We start from the raw sequence: 20,297 nt of genomic DNA on the forward strand, positions 1-20,297 counted from the left end.
AGAAGTTGCTCATCTCCTAGTGAACTGTAAGAAAAACTCACCTCTCCTTCCTTACAATTAGAAATTTACAGAGGAATATAGCCTGCTGGGACATTCTATTAATAGCAAGTGACCAAAATCAGTTTCTTTCTAAACTCTCCTCCACATCTTCCTGAAAAGTCGAGTGCCAACTCCCTCCAACAGACAACACTGTCCAGTTGCTAGCCCCTTTGGGATTGTGTGACCCAGCTTGCTTCCTGGATGCTAACTGCTCTGTCCTCTTCCCCTGACTTCGTGTCGGTCAGGTGACTGGGGTGTCAAATGTCTGCCCAAGTTAAACTACAAGTCACCCATTTCAAGAAGGGGGTCGGCCAGAGGTTAGGATTGTGCTTTTGGTTTTGAACATCGTTTGCTTACAGGACTGTCATGAAGTCAGGCTCAGAGCTGGTGAAGGCTGGGTTACGAGCTTTCTTTGAAAATGCGGCAGAAGACTTAGAGAAGACTTCGGAAAATCTGAAGCTCGGGAAGTTTACGCATTCCAGAACACAGATTAAAGGCGTGTCTCAGAATATTAACTATACCACGGTGGCTCTGCTCCCCATCTTGACGTCCATCTTTGAGCATGTTGCTCAGCATCAGTTCGGGGTGGATTTACTCTGTAAGTCAGATTGCCGTCTATTGTGGATTTATATGCACATGGCTCCAGATAAAAAGGGTGTATGACTCATTTGCTTGAATTAACCTTAAAAGCGGAATCGAGGGGCACCAGGATGGCTCAGTCGGTTAAGCGTTCAGCTCTTGATTTCAGTGCATGTCATGATCTCACAGTTTGTGGGTTTGAGCCCTGCATTAGACTCTGCTCTGCTTGGGTTTCTTTTCTCTCTCTCTGCCTCTCCCCACTTGCGCACATGCTCGTTCGCTCTCTTTCTGTATTTCTCAAAATAAATAATCTTCAAAAAAAAAAAAAAGAAAGAAAGTGGAATAGAGATAATTATTCCATACTTTCTTCTTCTTAGGTTTAAAAATGGAGTAATAGGTACTTACAGGGGCAGAAATCCCCCAATTTGAGTATATTTCATCTTTTTCCACTGTTATTGAGGACCAGAATTTTCCACCCACTAGCTTAGCTGTCAGCCGTTGTGTTCCCACTTAATTTGAAAAGGTTATCTGAGTAATCCAGTAGGGGATATAGGTTTGCTCCCAGGGTTTTTCAGATACCAAATTTCCTGTTAAGAAGCCCTAATTTATTCATTGGATACCAGGAGCAAAGGAGAGCTGCTAACATTTCATTATCTGAGCCTTCAGAAGAGACCATAGTCGGCTGGTTTTATTTCAGTTTGCATTTAGTACCACATATAGCCCCTTAGTGCAAATACTCTGCCACCGAGCTTCAGTTTCACACTTTAAATGTTGGCGCATGATTTAATTCAATTTAAACAGTTGTCCATAGCCAAGGCTATGACTTCTATATCCCTGAACAACTAAAAATCAGTTATTTCCATGGATGTGGGCAAAGGAATAGGGGAACATCCAAACTCATTATTTCACGTCATGGAAACAATGCATTTACTTGTTGAAAATTTTAAATTAAATTAGTTCTCATTGTGTTCATTTAGTCCCTGCCTTATTATGAGTTCCAGGCATTAAAGGAGCATGTAGCCTATAGATTAAATTCTGTGGATTCCTAAATGGAACATACCCTTCCCTCAGGAAACCTGGCAAAATCGTGATGTGATTGAACCGTTTTGTGAAAAATGTCCATCAGAGAACTTACGCAGGTGGACATGAGAAACGTTGCTCTGTCTCTAAAGAGGTCAGGATGTTCTGCCTACCTTCCTAGGAAATTGCCAAAAGGCTCATTCAAACTTCAGACTTCTTGCATTCTTCCTTTCCAAGAAAGGAAATATTGTTATGTGTAAAATTTAACCATAGTGTCTCCCTCTTTTGGGGAAAAAAAAAAACCCTTGTGGATTTCCTTGGTCAAATGATTTCTTTCCCTGGAAGCAGTGTGATTCATATCAAAAGCCCCCAAAGGAAGTGGGATGGCTCATTGGAGGGTGTTCTCCCTGTCAGTGGGTCCTTTCTCCGTAGCTACCATTTGGTAGAAAGGGCTCTATCGTGTGTTGGGGGGGGCGTGAGGGCCGGGGGTGGGGGGCACACTTGCATGTGCTTTAGCTCTTGGGTGATGCCAGCACATTCTTTCTGTTGGTGGACCCTTTCCATGTGCTGGAGGTGAAGAGCTGGGCTTGAGGCCTGGAAGTGACTGCTCGTGTTTGTTCTTTTCAGTAGGTGATGTGCAGATTTCATGCTACCACATACTCTGCAGTCTCTACTCCCTTGGGACCGGAAAGAACATCTACGTTGAAAGGTAATTAGTGAACAGAAGAGGCTGACACATTTCAGGGCTTAGAAAAATGTTACTTACAGGCTTGAAACCCTTAATAGCATCTTTTTAATACAGCAAAGTCAAAATGCTCACTGAAACAGGATGGAGATTTTGAGCCCAGGCCATTCAGTGTTTATGGCTATATTAAGAAACATAGGAAGGCTTTTGAGATTTATGACCTCTGTGAAGATTTGTTAAAAAAGAGAACCACAGGCCAAAATTGGTATTAATTGGGCCAAGCCAAAGCACCAAAAAGGGCTTACTGCCTAACCTAATTGCAATTTCAACGTCCCACAGAAATATAAATCTTAACTTGTAAGTCAGGAGTTTCTTTTTTTCTTTTTTTTTTTTTCATTTTTTGATTATTCAGTTTATTCATCTATAAATGAGAAAGATCCTTACAGTTTTGCTTTTAAATAACAGAATACATAGAGTGTCCTTAGACAGCCTATGGTCAGGTAGGGTCCGCCCTCTACTACGGAGGCCAGGGGGTAAGGTATGTGTCCCCAGCCTCTTGGCAATTTGTTATGACTGACAAGCCTCAATTCGTTCTACTTTGGTAGTTAGGGTTATCCACCTGAGTTCGAGACATGTATGCTGTTTTCAGTCCTCTGGCTCTGAAATACTCCGCCACAGCTCATCAGTAGCATGCATTGTTTATGCCTTTACTGTCTTCACCCCTGCGTACAGTTTTCTTAGGCAGCTCAGCATTCCAGGGTGTACCAAGAGTGGGGTTTAAACCCCTCTTGCCACCCTTTTGTAAGTCAGGAATTTCTGATAGGCGCCAAGGAGGTAATCAGTCACAGGGGCCCTCTCCATACCCTAAAGGAAGATGAGGTAAACTGTGTGGTAAGACCCCTTCTCTTCCCCTTAAGGGAAAGTTTCTAGCCTGGAAAAGTCTTTTTTTTTTTTTTTTTTTTTTTTTGCTTCTAACTTTGTTGTCCCATCCGTCTTCCTTCCTATAAAAACTCTCCATTTTGTACCATCTCCTCCAAGCACCCCCCAGCACTTGCTAGCTAGGATGTTGCTAGCTAGGATGATTCACTTAAGCCAAGGAGATCTTCAGATTTACTCAGTTGAATTCTGTTTGTTTCTTGGTTTTTGGGTTTGTTTTTTTTTTTTTTTGTAACAGATAGCTAGTCAGTGTATGTGACCAGAGACACAATACTATATAGCCAAGCTAAATCATGTGCTAGTGACCAAAAAACATTGAAGAAATGTCTCTTTCTTCATAATCACAGCTTCCAAATAGCTTCCAGAGTTCCTGTGGTTAAAGCTTGCAGAAAAGCTCAAGGGACAGGAGGCTGTTACTTTCGTGTTGAATGAGTTTCTCTGTGATACAACCGTGGACCTTTACTGTTCACGGCTGCCAGATTAGCTATACTTTTAAACAAGGGCACATTTTGGTAGCAGAAATGCTATTCAGAAATCTTGAACAAGCTGATCTGCAGAGATGCTGGGGTTCCAGTTTTGCTTGCCCAAATATGCCCAGAGCAGTGGAGGCCTTTGGTGACCCCCTGGTTTTTAGCATTAAATGCTCCGTGTTGTGTTGTTCTGTTTCAATCCACGGAGATTAGAAGGATCAACACAGTATTAACCAAACTCTCGACTTAGTCTTATCCTTAGAAGACTTTTTCCCTTTCAAACATGCTCTGTCACATCATGCACTAGTGACAAAAAAAAAAAAATGTTGAAGAAATGTCTATCTTCATAATCACAGCTTTCTTTTTTTTTTTAATTTTTTTAATGTTTATTCATTCTTGAGAGACAGAGCATGAGTGGGGGGTGGAGCAAAGAGAGAGAGAGAGACAGACAGACAGGAAGACACAGAATCCAAAGCAGGCTCCGAGGTTTCAGCACAGAGCCCGACGTGGGGCTTAAACCCACAAACCGTGAGATCATGACCTGAGCCGTAGTTGGACGCTCAACCGACCGAGCCACCCAGGTGCCCCAAGAATCACAGCTTTCAAATAGAGTCCAGAGTTCAAGAAATTAATTGAAGAACTAACGACCACTTATTTTCATTATGATTTTCATCCCCAGGTACTTAGCTTTCCTTATGGATTTAGAGAAGACATGCATAGTTTTGTTAGTTAGGAATAGGACCTGGGAAGACAAAAGTTTTAATTAGATTTTATATCTCATCAACAAGAGAATAAAAAAATACTTTCCACTTAATACTGAATTTCACCTTAAGGAAGGTATCCTTAATTCTTTGTTCTGTTGAGGATTTGTAAATATTTTCTCAATACTTTTTCTTACTCTCTCCAATGATATGTGTGTGCATACATACATCTGTCTGCATTCATGTTTCTTGGTACACCTTTTTGAAAAGCTAATGCATTATTCTCTTGCAAAAAGTCAGCTCTGAAATGTCAGGCCAGAAAAAGGCTGCTTTTCATGATGTTTTATACTTGATCTGTTACAGTCTTACTGCATATCTGCTGCCTCCAGCATTGTGAATATCGGTGCCAGACTTTTATACTCCATGTTAGTAGAAGCCATTTCTAGAGGAAGACCCTAGATGAAAGCAGACCCCCTTCCTCTTGGTTAGCAGAGCAGCTGAGGAATTGAACATTTAAAGTCCTAGAGTTGTGATGCCATCACTACGAATGACTGTTATTTACTTTCTTATATTGTGAAAGTAAGACATACTTGTTAAAAAAAATCGAACAGAACTGAGTATATAAAGGTAAAAGTCTACTGTTTTTCTTACCCCAGACCACCTTCCCCAATACACACACACACACACACACACACACACACACACACACACACGGATCCAATTCCCAGAGGAAAGCACTATTAACAGTTTGGTGTTTGTCATTCTAGGTATTTTCTACACATGTACATTCTTACATATGTGAGATCATGATATCCATACTGCTTCCCAACTTTGTCCCATTGGATGAAACTAAAAACTGAATTCCCAACTCCTATTTTTAGATTTATCATTTAGATAAAATAATCATGAACTTTTTACCTTAAAAAGATAGGCAAATTTAGTACACTCACATCCCTGCCTACCTTCCCATCCTTTCTGCCTATTTTGCTGTATAATTTCTCACATTTACATGCTATTCTAGGACAAATATTCCCTGAGTTGTTTACCTTAGTTTGTATTTAAATGATTCATTGAACAGCCAATCCTTTTGAACCATGACTTTCCCATTCCTAAATTTTTATTTTGGTTTTTGTCTCTTGGCCAGTTTTATCGTTAAGTACTTATTTCTGTAAGAGCTGTTAGATAGTCTGGAATCCTCGCATATTTTAGAATACTACCCTTTGACTTTGTGAACAGTTTCATGGTATAAAATCCCTGAGTCATAATTTTTTTTCCCCTCAGAAGTTGGTAGACTTTGCTTCTTTGTGTTCTGACCATGTTCCCTGAACCGGGTGATTTATTGACTTACACATGACTGCAATGGGAGAGGAGAAGCTGACTGTTCACTGGATTCTTTCTGGAGCCTCGAAGCTCATTAAGTTCCTCTAATATGTTCCAGGATGTGTTTATTCTAGATCAGTCCTCTCTGCTTTTCCTCAGAACTTAATATGCCTCACAAGTGGGTCTTGCATTACTTACAAATTTTTCACTTTATTATGTAATCACAGGGAGGTTTTTCCTAGCTGTTATTCAGGAAGAGATCGTGTGTATTTATTGGCTTTTTCCTTCTCATTTTCTCCCAAGTAACTTTGAGCTGGTTGCTCTTTGCCGTTTTGTGTTTGTAAGATAATTTCTCAAACTTTCTCCACGTTCCTGACTCTGTTCATTTGCTTCATTTCACATGAAGTCGAGGAGTGAATGGGGAAGAAACCTCATACAGCTTCAAATCTGACAAACAGGTTCAGGACTCTTTCTCACTCTACCCCCAGTGCCTTTAGCTCTAGAGTGCATCCACCCCTTTGGTGTCTCCCCCCAACAAAAGTAAGTAAGAGGCCCAGGTAAGAGGTCACAGGTAAAATTTTTAGTGCATCCTGTAGACGTAGGACTTTTAGGTAGTCACTTAATGTGAACACCAACTATGTACAGTAGCAGACTTGGGTCAGCAGCTACAGAACAGGTTACTTCTCACTCTTCCACTCTACTTCCCCGCCAGTGGCTTTTCCAGGCTAGGAGCCCAGGTCACAGGAATGGCAAGTGGCATGTACACACTTCTTTCCTACTCTGCCCTGCATCACTCTGCAGTATGAACCTGGCCCAACACACCCAGCAGGTGTCCCAGGGCTTGCTCACCCCCTTAATCCTAATTGTTTCAAGCACAAGTTCATATTCTGGACTCCTCAGAATCCCCATATTTACTTCCAGAGACTTCTATACTCTGTTGTTAGTCCAGAAAGTATGTTTCAGTTTCAGAGTCCTCACCTGATTTGGTCCCTACTTTGTGACTTGACGTTAATCACACATTTTCTAATCTCAGCATGGATTCAGATTTCTTCCCGTTTCTCTGCCACCTTTTGCTGAAGTTTCCTTGGCTAATGAATGTGGCAGGGTTGCAAGGGAACCATTAAATAGTTGGTTTCCAGCTATAGCTTGAGTGTACATTGTGGATGGAAGATTCTAGGCACCTCAGTGATAGTTTGATTGTAAAGAGGAAAAAGGCATTGAAACACAATAGAGACCTTTCTTTTCAAATATTTTCTAATTGAGACAATATGAGGTCACTGACAAGCCGTCTTCAACAAATTTTCAGCAAAGGGCCAAGGCTCTTCTGCTTTTAACTATGGAGTATATTTGCCTTCTTCGATGTGGAGATACTTTGACTAATCACAGAACATTGGAGGGGGGTTGGTCAAGAAAGGAAACTTGGAAATCAATTTAAGCATCGCATCTCCATTTTATTTCAAATGAAAACTGCTGTTTTTTCCCTTCACACTTGAGAGAGATTTTTTCCTTCCTGCCCTTCCCCATTTGACCAGTTGGTTCTGACCAAACACTGCACACCTTCCCTAAACCTCTGAGGAGACTAGTATTGCTGTTCTAGAATCGTGGCCTGCCTCCATGTTCTGTCCCTCTGCTACATATCATTTCCTCTCCTTAGCACCCTTGGGAACATACACGAAGGAACTTTCTAAACTGTAAAGCTCCAGATATTTGCAAGGCATAATTCTTATTACCGTGATAACTTTGGCTCTGCCTGGATCCCTAACAATAGACATTTGAGAGGCAAGATCTGGACCCATGGAAAATAAAATCAAGAGATGGACGAGGAGAGCCTGCAACTTAACAAATTAGAAAGTAACGAACATTGAAATACAAATTGCATTCTGTTTAATCTGACACCATTGACCAAGTTCTATATGAAAAATACTGTACTGGGCAGTAAGAACTGAAGGGGAAAGAGAAAGAAGGTTCCATATCCGGTGAACAAATTCTTCAAGTAGACCCTTTGGTTGCTCTGTAGATGCTTCCATAGCTCTTGCTCTGCTTGGTCCATACCCACCCTTCCCCCTGGGGGGGGGGGCACTAATGACTAGAGAAGCATTATAACAGCGGGACTTTGCTCAGTCCCTCTAGGAGTCTGGGGGCCAAGGTCATTCACTCTGTTATTTCAAAGCCTGCAGCATTAATTGGCCAACTTCTGGGCTTTACGTTTACAGAACTTTTAACAGCTGACCCAGGAGACCTGGTGTTTATCCTCCCTGTTAGCTGAATGGCTAATTAGCATCACTGTGTGCCCTAGACTAGAAAATGCCCTGTTGTGAGCCTTGTTGAGGCTCAGGCTTGTCAGTAATTAATATCAGAGAACACAGGGAATGCATGTCCCCGAGGCAGCACAACACTGGAAAACTGTCTTTTGCCCCAAGGGTTCCTTTGCCAACAGGCTAACTTTCTAGAAATCTACTTTTGTGAGATCAGGACTTTTTTGATGAGAGAAAGAGAAAAGAGAAGAATGATGGGTCAAGTTATCACCAGGGCAGCTGAGGACCAGCTGTTTTCCGAGGTTCATCTTGCTGGGCCAAGTAGACTTTGTGCTCAGATTCGACTTTACCCCTTGTCATCCTGATGCTCGCCCAGATTTTCTTTCATCACCGCTCTCCCTGTGGTGTTTCTTTCACCTTCATGGTTTGTCACCTTATTTCCTCCTCCTCCTCCTCGAAAGGCAAGACTGAGGAAATTGAGTATTTCTCCTCAGTGGCCGCTGTGGTTGGTAGAAACAGTGAGGCTTTTAATTGAAAAGAACGGCCACCACTTGCGTATCCTCATAGTTGATATACCCAGGTCCTCGCTCCCCTCAGTTATCACTCAGGGTGCTGGTCATTGAAGCCTGAAGGTAAAATGATGCCCTTCTTCTTGGGCCTGTCCACCATCTTGAGCTCAGCAAAGAAGAGAAATAATGGGGGAAGAAGTGGTAGTGAGAGGGAGTGCAGGCTGAGGGAAGAGGACTGGCCTGAGGCTTGCTCAGAAGTGAAGCGAAGTGCCCCGCAGAGAAGCCCAGTTCTCACTCCCTCCCCTTCCAGCAGGGTTGTGGCCTCCCACTGGAGCCTGGAAGCTCCAGACACAGGACACAGAGGACCTGTTCTGTCTGAGGGCTGCTGTTCTGTCTGCAGAGCGGCCCTGGATGGGGGGCATTTCACAGTCGGACCTCCAGCAAAAGGATAAGGCTGTGCCATCACCTAAAGTGATTGCCTGACTGAGGACATTCTTGCTTGTGGGAGGCTGACTTTAAAGTTACCTGCTCAAACACTTCGGAGCTAATAAGCAAGCTGTCAGGTAATCCCCTAAAAGCTGAGCCTAAGAAGAAGGTAGAAGACAAGGATTAAAACCACATATATTGTCTTTTAAGTTAATCAAAGGATGACTTTTTTCCCTAAGTTTGGTAACTTGATGGAAGTTGGAGGGTGGGTTCCAAGACTGCTTTCTCCCCTTCACTCACCCACCCTCCCCCTCCTCTCTCTCTCTTCCCTTCTCCCTCCAGTCCAACAGGTTCCCCATTGCATCTAGGCAGTTCTTGGCCCCTCAGGCTTGCCCCTTGCAGACTCTGTACCCCAGATAGCCATGACAAGTTATTTTTTTATGAACAATTAAGATCGCATTTTTAATCCAATAATCCAATTCAAGTGGGTCTCTTTCTCTGCTTTAATTAGTTGGTCCTAATTCTAATAATCAGACCATAAATATATGTTATTTTATGACATTGCTTTAGGCTCTAAGAAGGACTTTCACTATCTGGAAGACAAAGGTTAAGGTTCAAACTATGTGGCTTACTCCTCAGTGAGCAATGGTTTCCCTAACCATCCCCCACCCCATAGTAAATGCTTGTTGTACTCATCCGGAGAGCCTACACTTTTGACATTCTGGCTTCTTGGTGCTGTTGGAATTGTCGGCTGTTATCACAGTCAAGGGCAATTAACATGGCCTTCGATTCTGGTTTTGTTGGGGAGCTGAAGGGAACCCTGAGCTGAATGCCTTTCTGTTTCCACAGAACTGCAATAGTGCGGGGTTAGCATTTGCCCCTGACTCCAAGTGCACCCTCTCTAGCTGACAGTTTTCCCCATGATGGTTCTAGAACCTCCCCCAAGATACAGATGGATAACTTCAGCTCCCAGGGATTCTGCTAGTGGGCTTCATATACACAGCATCAGCACTCACTTTGGTCAGATGCAAAGGAAGGCAAACAAGATACGTTGGAGCACTGTAAGCCCCATCCAGTCCTTAATTATAGACCTATTGTCTGCATCTCCCACTAATTATCTGTGTCATGGTCTAACAAAGGACTCATAGTATTACTTTGTTTGAAGAAATATTTCAAATTTTCTCCTTATTTGGCAACTGACATCACATGTGTAACTCACATAACAGGTTTGTAGTCTGACTGTCATCCAATGCCAGTAATTGACAGAAGATACTGACGTCTAAAAAACAGATGGTCCTGGTCTCTCATTCATTAGAAAGCAACAGGTGTCTGTGCCCATACCCTTCAAGCCAGCACTGTAACTGTATTGTCTCACTAGCAGGACCTGCAAGGCTAGCCAGGACAACTCCAAGACTAAGCCCAGGCCTGGAAAAGGGAAGCACTATCTCAGTACCAGCCCTGCTTTGACCAGCCAGTGGCTAGTTCTCATCACTTAGGCTTGCAGACTTGGTTAGCAGGCAGGCAAGGGCAAGTTCTTTCAGTTGGAGAACTAGAAATCTGAACAAGGAATCCTAAGCATTTTTTGTTTGGGTGCTTGTTTCACAGAAAGACTTGAGACCCAGACCTTTATACATGGTGGACCCTCACATATTTGTATAGAGTATTTGTGAGAAGGAACAGGTATTAGAGGTTTCTCCTCTAAATCAAGCAATGAGCTTTAGGATCTGACATTTCTCTTGCAAGGCAGGTCTTTTCTTTTGTGTCTTATTGTTGCTTTTGGCCCATTATCTACTGTTCCTTCTGCTGGACACTGGCTCCATCCAAAGCAGGGAATAGACACAGAGAACTTACACAGATGATTTCAAAACATTCTGAGTACAAAGAGAGGATCAAATTCAGCTTGGATGCCTGCAAAACTTGGTCTCAGAAATGCTGGGAGAGAAGAACAAAGCTATATAGTGTGTTATTATATTGCCTCAGCCACTTAAGAACCAGTTTCCAGGTGGTGAGACCACGCCATTGATCAGTGTCCAGAGAAACATGGGGGAGAGAAAAGTGTGTGTAATCTTGCTGACCCCAGGACCCAAGGATGTCCAGTATAGTAATCTATGAGACATCTTGGGAGAGGGGCCTGGCCCACAATGCATGGGGCCAGCATATGGTGGTACCACTCCTAAATGGACTTCTTTGTTTCCAGGCAACGTCCTGCCCTTGGAGAATGTCTGGCCTCACTGGCAGCTGCCATACCAGTGGCATTCTTGGAGCCCACTCTTAACCGCTACAATCCACTCTCAGTCTTCAACACCAAAACCCCCAGAGAGAGGTCTAGTAAGTATCTTCCCTCAGGGGTCATCAATCCATATATTGAGAGGAGAGCATCCAAGAAGGAAGGCCACCCAGGCAGGGAACAGCAGCCTTATAGAACTTTGGGTTTATGTGGTCTGAGAGGAGAGGGGAGGTCAAAGACATGTGGCATGTCTCCATCTTACTAGAAAAATGGGCTTGGGCAAGTACATATAACAAAGTATGCTGGACTTTGGCTTCCTCTTCCATACGATGTGGTTGGATTCTAAATCCCTTCCATCCTAAAACCTTAGGCTTTCTAGTCTACCCTGGGTCTCAAGTGCCCTTCTGCACCTGGGGATATGACCACTTATTACGGTTCCTCTCCAGATCCTCATCAGAAGAAGCATATGTGCACTAGTAACCTAATTATACTTTCCAAGTCCAGGGAGAGGCTGTGTTTCTAAAGAGGATGACCCCATGCTATCTATCATCATAGAAAATCATAGAAAAACACCAGAGGGGATTGAGATTGTACAAGAAAGAGAAGTTAACGGGAATACTGACACACTAAGTTCTAGAACAGCAGTAGGCAAACTATGGCTATGGGCCTAATCTGGCCCTGCTGCCTATTTTTGTAAATAGTGTTTTAATGGAACATGCTCACACCTACTCATTTACATACTGCCTATGGCCACTTTAGCACCATGTGGGGGAGAGGAAAATAATTTTTTCTCTACTCTTTTTTTTTTAATGTTTATTTTTGAGAGAGACAGAACATGAGAGGGGGTGGGCAGAGTGAAAGGGAAACACAGGTTCTGAGCTGTCAGCACAAAGCCGCATGTGGTGGTCAAACTCATGAGCAGTGAGATCATGACCTAAGCCGAAGTTGCATGCTCAACCGACCCAGCCACCCAGGTGCCCCTCTATTCTTTATTAAAAAAAATTTTTTTAATGTTTATTTGTGAGCGAGACAGAGCACGAGTGGTGGAGGGGCAGAGAGAGAGGGACACACAGAATCTGAAGCAGGCTCCAGGCCCTGAGCTGTCAGCACAGAGCCTGACACAGGGCTTGAACCCACAAACTGTGAGATCACGACCTGAGCCCAAGTCGAATGCTCAAGCAACTAAACCACCCAGGCACCCCATTTTCTCTCTACTGTTAATTGTTCTTGGCTGAGACCTCCCCACCCATAAAACAGAGATTAACAAGAGAAAAAAATTTAATTATATACATACGAGTACTTACAGGAGCCCTACAAAGATATGAGACTCCAAATGCAGCCAAACAATTGAGGCTTATAGATACACCATTCAGAGCTAAGGAAAGGGATAGGGCTCTGGGAGTTCAAAAGGAGGAAGGCAATTCATAGAAAGGGAAAAAGTAGAAACATTTGGTAAACGTGTGCCCTGCACTGTAGTTGAGTCTCTCAGATGAAAAGGTGATCTCTGGTAAATAGCTCACTTCCTGGTACACGCCCCCATTCTAATGTAAATTTCCTTTATAAAATTTAGATTCCTCTTACACAAGGATAACTTCTCTATTTTCAGAGCTTCTTCCTGTGTTTGTAGATTCTTAAAAAGAAATCAGCCCAAATAATCCTTAGGCCAAAGAGGCATATTTTTGAGTGGCACATTCTGCTTCAGTTCAACCATAGGCGCAGAGTTAACTCATAATGGAAAAAACTGTCTGGCTTGCAGATATTTACTATCCGGCCGTTTACAGAAAAAGTTCCCCACCCCCCACCCCCCCCCCCCGTATTCTAAAACACCCTGAAACTGGAATCCAAGGCAGGTTATACACCTGCTGCTGGGGAGTTAGGAGCGAGAGTCTTCATATATGGATGAACTGTGATCCTACTAGAAGTCAGTGGAATAGAACAAAGGAACTTCAAACAAGGGAGCTTGAATGAAACTTGGACTCCAACTAGAAAGAACTATGATAATTTGATGTAACATGAAGCAAAAATTACCACACCTATGGTCCTAATCAATATTGCTGAAGAAAAAAACATAGCCATTTCAGACCAGAGCCTATCCTATTAAGAACCAATATTTTCTTAAAATATTGATTTACAGTATCAGTAGATGACTAGACTGTGTAGCAATTCATCATAGTCAAGCCCCCTTTTCAAACTGATAAGAGATCCCGAGGAAGAGAGTTTGGAGAGTAAGCATTCATGTTACACTCCTTTGTCACTCTCTGCATGTAAGAATACAGAGTACCAAGCCACAGTGGCTTTATTCCCACTTGCTTCTTGATACTTCAGATAAAAGAAGCACATCGTCCCCAGAAATGACGACCAGGCCAGTTTAGACAAGGCCACTTAATAAAGTTCTGGTCCTGAGCTAGAATACAGGGGAGAGGAGTGTTCCCAGATTGAGTCAAGAGAAAACCTTGCCCAGATGCTTCAGCTTGCCAGAGTCTCATGTGAAATCTCTAATTTCCCAACCCTCTCAGCCTCACCTTACCCTTTTTCCCCTTTCTAAGACTAGCAAAAATAGATCTCTAACCTTGTTTTTCTCCACCCTCTGCTGATACCAAATGAGTCACATCTTGCAGCTAACATGGGAGCTGAACCACTAAGCAGGCTCTGGTAATGCTGAGAAAGAGCTGTGACCTCTGTAGGCAGGTGCCAGGTAAAGTGTTCCTCCCCAGCTCCAAAGGGATATGGGCCCACTCATGAGAGTGCTAGGTGTTTGATCTGCTCCAACTGTGATTCAGGAAATCCTGTATCTCTGTCTGACCAGGGTGTAGAGCTATGCCTCGGGAAATAGGCCTACTCCGCTCTTCAGCTCATAGACATACAGTAGGGGGTAAAATCAGAACTTGACAAAGATGGGGGAAACCCTGAATGGGCTCTGGTAAGCAAGGGAATGACTCTGTCCCGTTGTTCTTCTCAAGGGCAATTAGAAACCTGTTCCTTCTTATTTTATATACTTGACCTTTATTTAGTAAGACATATCCATAAATAAAAAATAAATATAAATCATTGCATACTCCACAGGGAGAAAAAGAGAAGGGTGTGATTAGAGATGACACAGTTTTTCATCCATCAGTGACACACTGTGGGATGTGTCCCAGTCCCCTGAGTCCATGTTTTCCATCATTCAGTTAATCAACAGAGGGAATGCTGACCAGTGCGGCTCTTGAAAAGTAGAGCATACATGAATATGTATTCTGGGATAATCAGGTTAGCCTGGAGCGAGAGAATGACTGATGGCTTAATGGACCCTAAGAAAGTAGACTTCATTCATTATACAAAGTGAGTGGCCCCAAGGGACCAAGGTGGGGGAGGAATGTATAGGGTGACAAACCATGTGAGCCTTTGGTTTAGAAATATGAGCTGATTTATCAAGGCTTCAGTCAATGGGACATCTCTATTAATGGACAGTTGGTGTTTTGCCAGCACTTCCTCATGTTAGTAACTCTTCTGTAAGACCCTGGAGCATTTTCTGATTCATCCAGAAATTAAGATAGGCCTAGAAAAGGTGAATACTAGTATCTTCTAGGTATTCAAAATTAGATAAACCTTTGGTTGTGGGCGGCAGTGGTCTGTTAATCAGATTATCAAACAAGATACCCTAGTCACCAGCCAGTTTACTTCCATGCCCTTATTGGAGCAGTCATCCAGAGAGAGCGGTGGCCCAGGTCCCATGTGAGCTGTCTGTTTACACAAAGAGGTGGTGCTCTCCCATGCCGCCTTAGGAAAGAGCTGCCTGGTGGAGAAAATCTGACTTGAGAAGCTAACTCAGAATGCTTAGTAAAACAAAGATTGCTGGATGCTACCCCTAAAGTTTCTAACTCAGGAGATCGGGACTGACAAGTTTCTAGATGCTGCTGGTAGGACAACCCCACTTTGAGAACCACTGATCTAGAGATGAAAGGGAAGTATGTTCTAATGATAACTCCAACAGTCTCGTGCCTGATTCTTTTTTTCTTAAGTTTATTTATTCATTTTGAGAGAGACAAAGACAGTGTGGGTTGGGGAGGGGCAGAGAGAGAGGAAGACCGAGAATCCCAAGCATGCTCCAGACTGTCGGCACGGAACCCAATGTGGGCTTGAATTCACAAACCGTGAGGTCATGACGTGAGCCAAAACCAAGAGTCAGTCAGACACTTGGCCAACTGAGCCACCCAGGCAGCCCTTGTGTCTGATTCTAGTAGGACCGAGCCGAGGCTGTTTTTCAGCAGCATTCATTCTTTGGGTTTGTTATGTGGCATTAGGAGTATAAAACACAATCTGAATCACAAATGTTTCTTTCACTCAAGGGCCAATTACATATAAATAACTTTTAAAGGTCATTATAATGATGCCAGTGCAGCACCCTCAAGCAACTCTTTTCTTAGGTAGGGGAAGAAAGTGTCCATGGTGATGTATTGTCTGTGTGACATTTAAACACAAACACCTGAGCTGCCTTAATTATAATGTTACGGGCAATAGTTGTAAACTTCACTTGCAATTGCGGCAGTTGGCACTGTTCGACGTGCAGAGTTTCAAGATAAAAAGCTTGACTTCCCGGTCTCTAACTTCTTGTATACGTAAAATTACTTTGTGAGGCTCCTCCAGACCCCCATGTTGATGTCACCCCTGGTGGCTGTTCTGCTGCAGTGTCCACAGACTAGACTTCTCTGCACATGACCAACACTGGCAGTAAGCCATGTCTGACCCTTATAATTCCCTTCCCTTGCAAATCACAGGAGTGTCACATTCTCTGGCTCTCATGCTACTAATCCTTTTGAAGTGTCTGGATTTTTTTTAATTTTTTAAATTATTTATTTATTTATTTTGAGAGAGCGAGCAGGCAAGTGCAAGTGGGGGAGAGAGAGGCAGAGAGAGGATCCCAAGCCGGCTCTGCAATGTCAGCACACAGCCCGACCCCAGGCTCCATCCCAGGAACCATGGGATCATGACCTGAGCCGAAATCAAGAGTCAGAGGCTTAACCACTGAGCCACCCAGGGGCCCAGAATTATCTGGATTTTAAAGGACATTGGTCCACTTAGGACTTTCAAGGAAGAGAGATCTTTAGCCACAGTGATGGCAGCAAAAAGTCGTCACTAGGCAAAGAGTGTTAGGAACTCATGGGGCCTCTTCCATAGCAGGGAGGCTCCTGCGTATCATTTGCTTTGCAACAGTCCATGCCATCCAATAGACTCACTTGTCTCTGCTGCAGATTTAGTGTCTCCAACGATGGCCAGCACTGTCCTATATCTCTGCTCCAGAAAGTGCAATCAAGGGAGAAATCAAAATGGTTCCTTTCAACTGACCAGTATTTCTAAAGGCCACAGAATTTATCTGACCTCTCTTACTCATTAACCCTTCAGTTCCTATGTACCTAAATGATAGAGAAGGGAGACTTCCAGCCAGTGGTAACCGCAATGGCAAAGGGCCTGCAGGCATAACTCAATTCACAAAAGACTTTATTTGAAGTCTTCCACTTTGTCCTTTGAAATTCATGAGAACGTCGCATTTTTCTCCAAGCATCAAAAATAATTTCCTCGAGTCATCTAGTGGGACTGATGTTCCAGAAAATTGCTCCCTGTTTTCCTGTGGCTTCTCAGATTACTTCACCCCTGTGGTGCCTGATGCTTTGGCCGCAGTGTGAGAAGTTTGGCTTGTGGGTGGAGTCTGCATAGGATGTGTGTCCTGGGTCCAGGTGAAGTAGGCAGATGGGGGGCAGGGGAGGAGACAGAGCTGTGGGCTTGCACTGCTTTCAGAGTCCCTGCTAATCTTCTCACCCTTTAAGAACCTCAGGATGCTTCCAGTCTCTCCTTGTCTGCCCTGTAGAACAGGATGGATATCCCCTGGCTGCTTCTGTTTTTGATTCTTGTATCTGACAGCCTTCCTCAATTTCACATTGAACTTCATCTGTTGCCGCATCATCCTGTCTGTCCGCATTCAGTGAAGTGACCTCAGTCTTAAGTGTGAGGAAAAGGTGGGGCTTAATCACTCTTCCTCACATAGAAGCCTTCAGAAACAAAAAGGTTTAAGCATGACAGGAAGTCTTGGCACAGGTCATCAATAACTTCTGTTGGAAATGCAGAAATTAATTCAAATACAATCCCCCCCCACCACCACCAAATTTCAACCTATGTCTCTGGTCCAGCTGAAGGAATATTTGATGAGAGGGGGTTTCTTTTCCTTTTCTAACCAGTACAGAGATCCAGATGACTGAACTCTACATGTTTTCAACTAAACACAGATTAGTTGCTTTTCTCCTTCTAGTATTGTCTTTTGTGCTATGCATGCAGTAGGGCAGAGAGGGAGAAGTCAAGAGACTGGCTTTATCTCAGAGAAGTCTTGGGAAATGTCCCTCAGCTGTCTCCGTGATGCTCCTTTGGCATTAAGTTGAAGTGTTCTATGCTGATTATGGCATCTGGGAAGATAATCCAGCCTCTGGAAGCCGCCATCTTTACACAAACACCTGGAGGACAGAAACTCCCCCATATCCAATGCTCACTCATCTGGAGCTCGAGGGTGGAAACTTAATGTCTCAAGACCAAAGGAAGGGCGGGAAAGACAGGGAAGTTTACATTATTTGTGCTTTTGAATTACTGTCCCTGTATTCTTCCTGTACCCTCTTGGTCAGTTCTGGGGATGCCAGACACAGTGGAAGAGATGTGTCCTGACATCCCTCAGCTGGAAGGCCTGATGAAGGAAATCAGCGACCTGGCCGAGTCAGGGGCCCGGTACACGGAGATGCCCCACGTCATCGAGGTGATCTTGCCCATGCTGTGCAACTACCTGTCCTACTGGTGGGAGCGGGGGCCGGAGCACCTGCCCCCCAGCACAGGGCCCTGGTGCACCAAGGTCACCTCTGAACACCTCAGTGTCATCCTGGGAAACATTCTGAAAATCATCAACAACAACCTGGGCATCGACGAGGCATCCTGGATGAAGCGCATCGCAGGTACCACAAATGTCTCTTTTCCCAGCACAAAGCCAGGGTGCCTGTGTTTTCTTTTCATCTTAGTCCATCTTTAAACTAGTCTCCCTCCCCATCTTAGTTATTTAACAGTAAAAAGGTTTTCCCCTGGAGAGCTTCCTAGAGCAAATGCCTCTTGCCCACTCCTCACCTAAGCCAAGTCCCTCGAATCTCCAGGAAGCCCTTCTCGATACACTCTGCCTGACTCAGATGTTCATTGCTTTATTTGCTTTTGGTACTTAAGACTCCCGTTTGCTCTTACAGTAATGATTGTGGATATTTTCCTGGTAAGTGATCCTGTGTGTTTTGTACATGTAGAAAACTCACTCCCATCTGAGCTGTACTCAGATTGCTAGCATTTGTATTTCACGTTATGCTTTCTAAGACACTCTCTAATTTAGCTTCACAGCAGCATCACTTTGGGATTTTTGTTTATTATATCTGTGTCCCCCTAGAACTGCTTGCATGCAATAGGCTCTTAATGAATTTTGTTAGCTGTTCCTAAAGCAAGCTCAAAAAAAAAAAAATAAAAAAGGAAAGGCTTGGAAAATGACCATACTTCCCATAGTCAGGAAACCGTGAATATTTAGTGTCCTCTTGTCAAAGCAAAGTCTGAGGAGACAGAAGCCAAGGGGAAGCCATTGCCTTTCATCAACCTACAGTGTAGACAGCTCCATGGTGGCATTTTCACCCATGCCATCCCCTGGATCAGGAGACACAGTGACTGGGCCAAAGGGAGCTATTAACCCAACCTTAGATATTTATCTTCCCAGGCAAATGAGAAGGTATTCCTCTACAAGACCAAGGAAGAAAAGTTCCTACCCCCCTCCTGTCTCTGAAATGAACTGAGACTGGAATTATCAATATTATAGGTGCCCATAGCTACTAGATGGTACAGGGTTCTGTGAACAATATAAGTAAATAAAGTTGAGGTTCCTTTCTGACCCATTAGCCCAAGAACATTGCCAACCCCAAGGCAATTTGTTGAGAAGCTCTAATTTGTAATTCAAGAGGGATTCAGGGACAGAAGCAGGCGGAAGGACAGGCTCCTTCAGCTCCCTAGAGGTGCAGACAGGAAAAGTGTCACAGCACAAGGGGTGCTGGTGGCAGTTGAACTTGACTTGTTACTCCACAGGGGTATCCATATCTCAGGCCACTTAATTGCTGGCACCAAAAAAAAAGTGATTTTAAGTTGTAACCCCATCTCACCCACATGTGGAATAGCCATTCTGATTATGGGTCCAAAGCAGAAGTAACCCTCCGGGCAGGGCAAGGTATAGAATGTGAATGGCTCTCAAAGCGCTGAGTTTCGACTTCTCGGTTGATGCATCTCAGCAAAAGCTGCCTTTGTCTCCTTTTTCTGCAATGGTCATTTTTGTGAAAGTGAAAAATAAGGCAGATTTAAAAGAAAAAGTGCCAGAATGTAGGTTATTTCCGATTGAAATGCCCTAAGCTAAAGAAACCTTGAAATACACAAAACATACACCATGCACATTGGCATTGGTTCTTGACTCTTATTAATTTTATTTCACTTATTTCTTTTATAATTACTCTGACTCTGATCGTTATGATGAGTTGGACCAAGAGGATATTCCATTTAAGGAAAAGGGTACGACACATAAGTTTTATCTTGCTCTTTAAGAGGCCCAGAATCACAGTCCCAAGTTCCACTGATTACTGTATCTGCTCTTTGAATTCTGGTGGCCACCCCAGCCTCTCCCTCCATTCATTATACCAGATAATTAGTTGATCTAGCTTCCTCAGGACCCAGAGGAGCCCCCAGGCAGCGAGTTGGCAGTTTTCAAACATTGGAGAGTGAGAACTGTGGGTGGATCAATATATTTTTAACAGGAGTTTCTTCTATAAAATAACCAGAAAGCATAGCACTGAGTGCCTACTTTTGGCTCAGCACAGAGCTGGTTATTAGGGGGAAAAGGCTCCATTCAAGGAATTGGTAATATTGTTAGTAAGCCCAAACCAGGATGAATGTGCTAAGACTATGATAAGGAGCTAAGAGGTGTGGCAAACAGCAGGCATGACTGATAAGATCTGGGGTGGCAGGGGCTCCCTGTGGCCTGGACAAGCAGAACAGGAATAGGGACCTTGTCCTGTGGCTCCATTCCCCAGCTGTGGCTTCCTGAGAGCAA

General features: G+C 43.6%; 1 protein-coding gene across 1 annotated transcript in view; it reads left to right on the plus strand.

Annotated features, from left to right (window-relative positions):
* RYR3 (ryanodine receptor 3) overlaps positions 1-20,297 on the plus strand; it is a 365,900-nt gene that overhangs the window by 277,748 nt on the left and 67,855 nt on the right. The window contains exons 63-66 of the mRNA XM_047075357.1: positions 399-637; positions 2,266-2,347; positions 11,138-11,268; positions 17,815-18,135. Of these exons, the coding sequence (XP_046931313.1) occupies positions 399-637; positions 2,266-2,347; positions 11,138-11,268; positions 17,815-18,135 (773 nt within the window). The remainder of the gene's footprint in view (positions 1-398; positions 638-2,265; positions 2,348-11,137; positions 11,269-17,814; positions 18,136-20,297) is intronic.

This window comes from Lynx rufus, unplaced genomic scaffold (genome assembly GCF_022079265.1).
Source record: "Lynx rufus isolate CCGP_SWC_20201006 ecotype Redwood Valley unplaced genomic scaffold, mLynRuf1.p SCAF_13, whole genome shotgun sequence".
NCBI classification, from domain to species: Eukaryota; Metazoa; Chordata; class Mammalia; order Carnivora; family Felidae; genus Lynx; species Lynx rufus.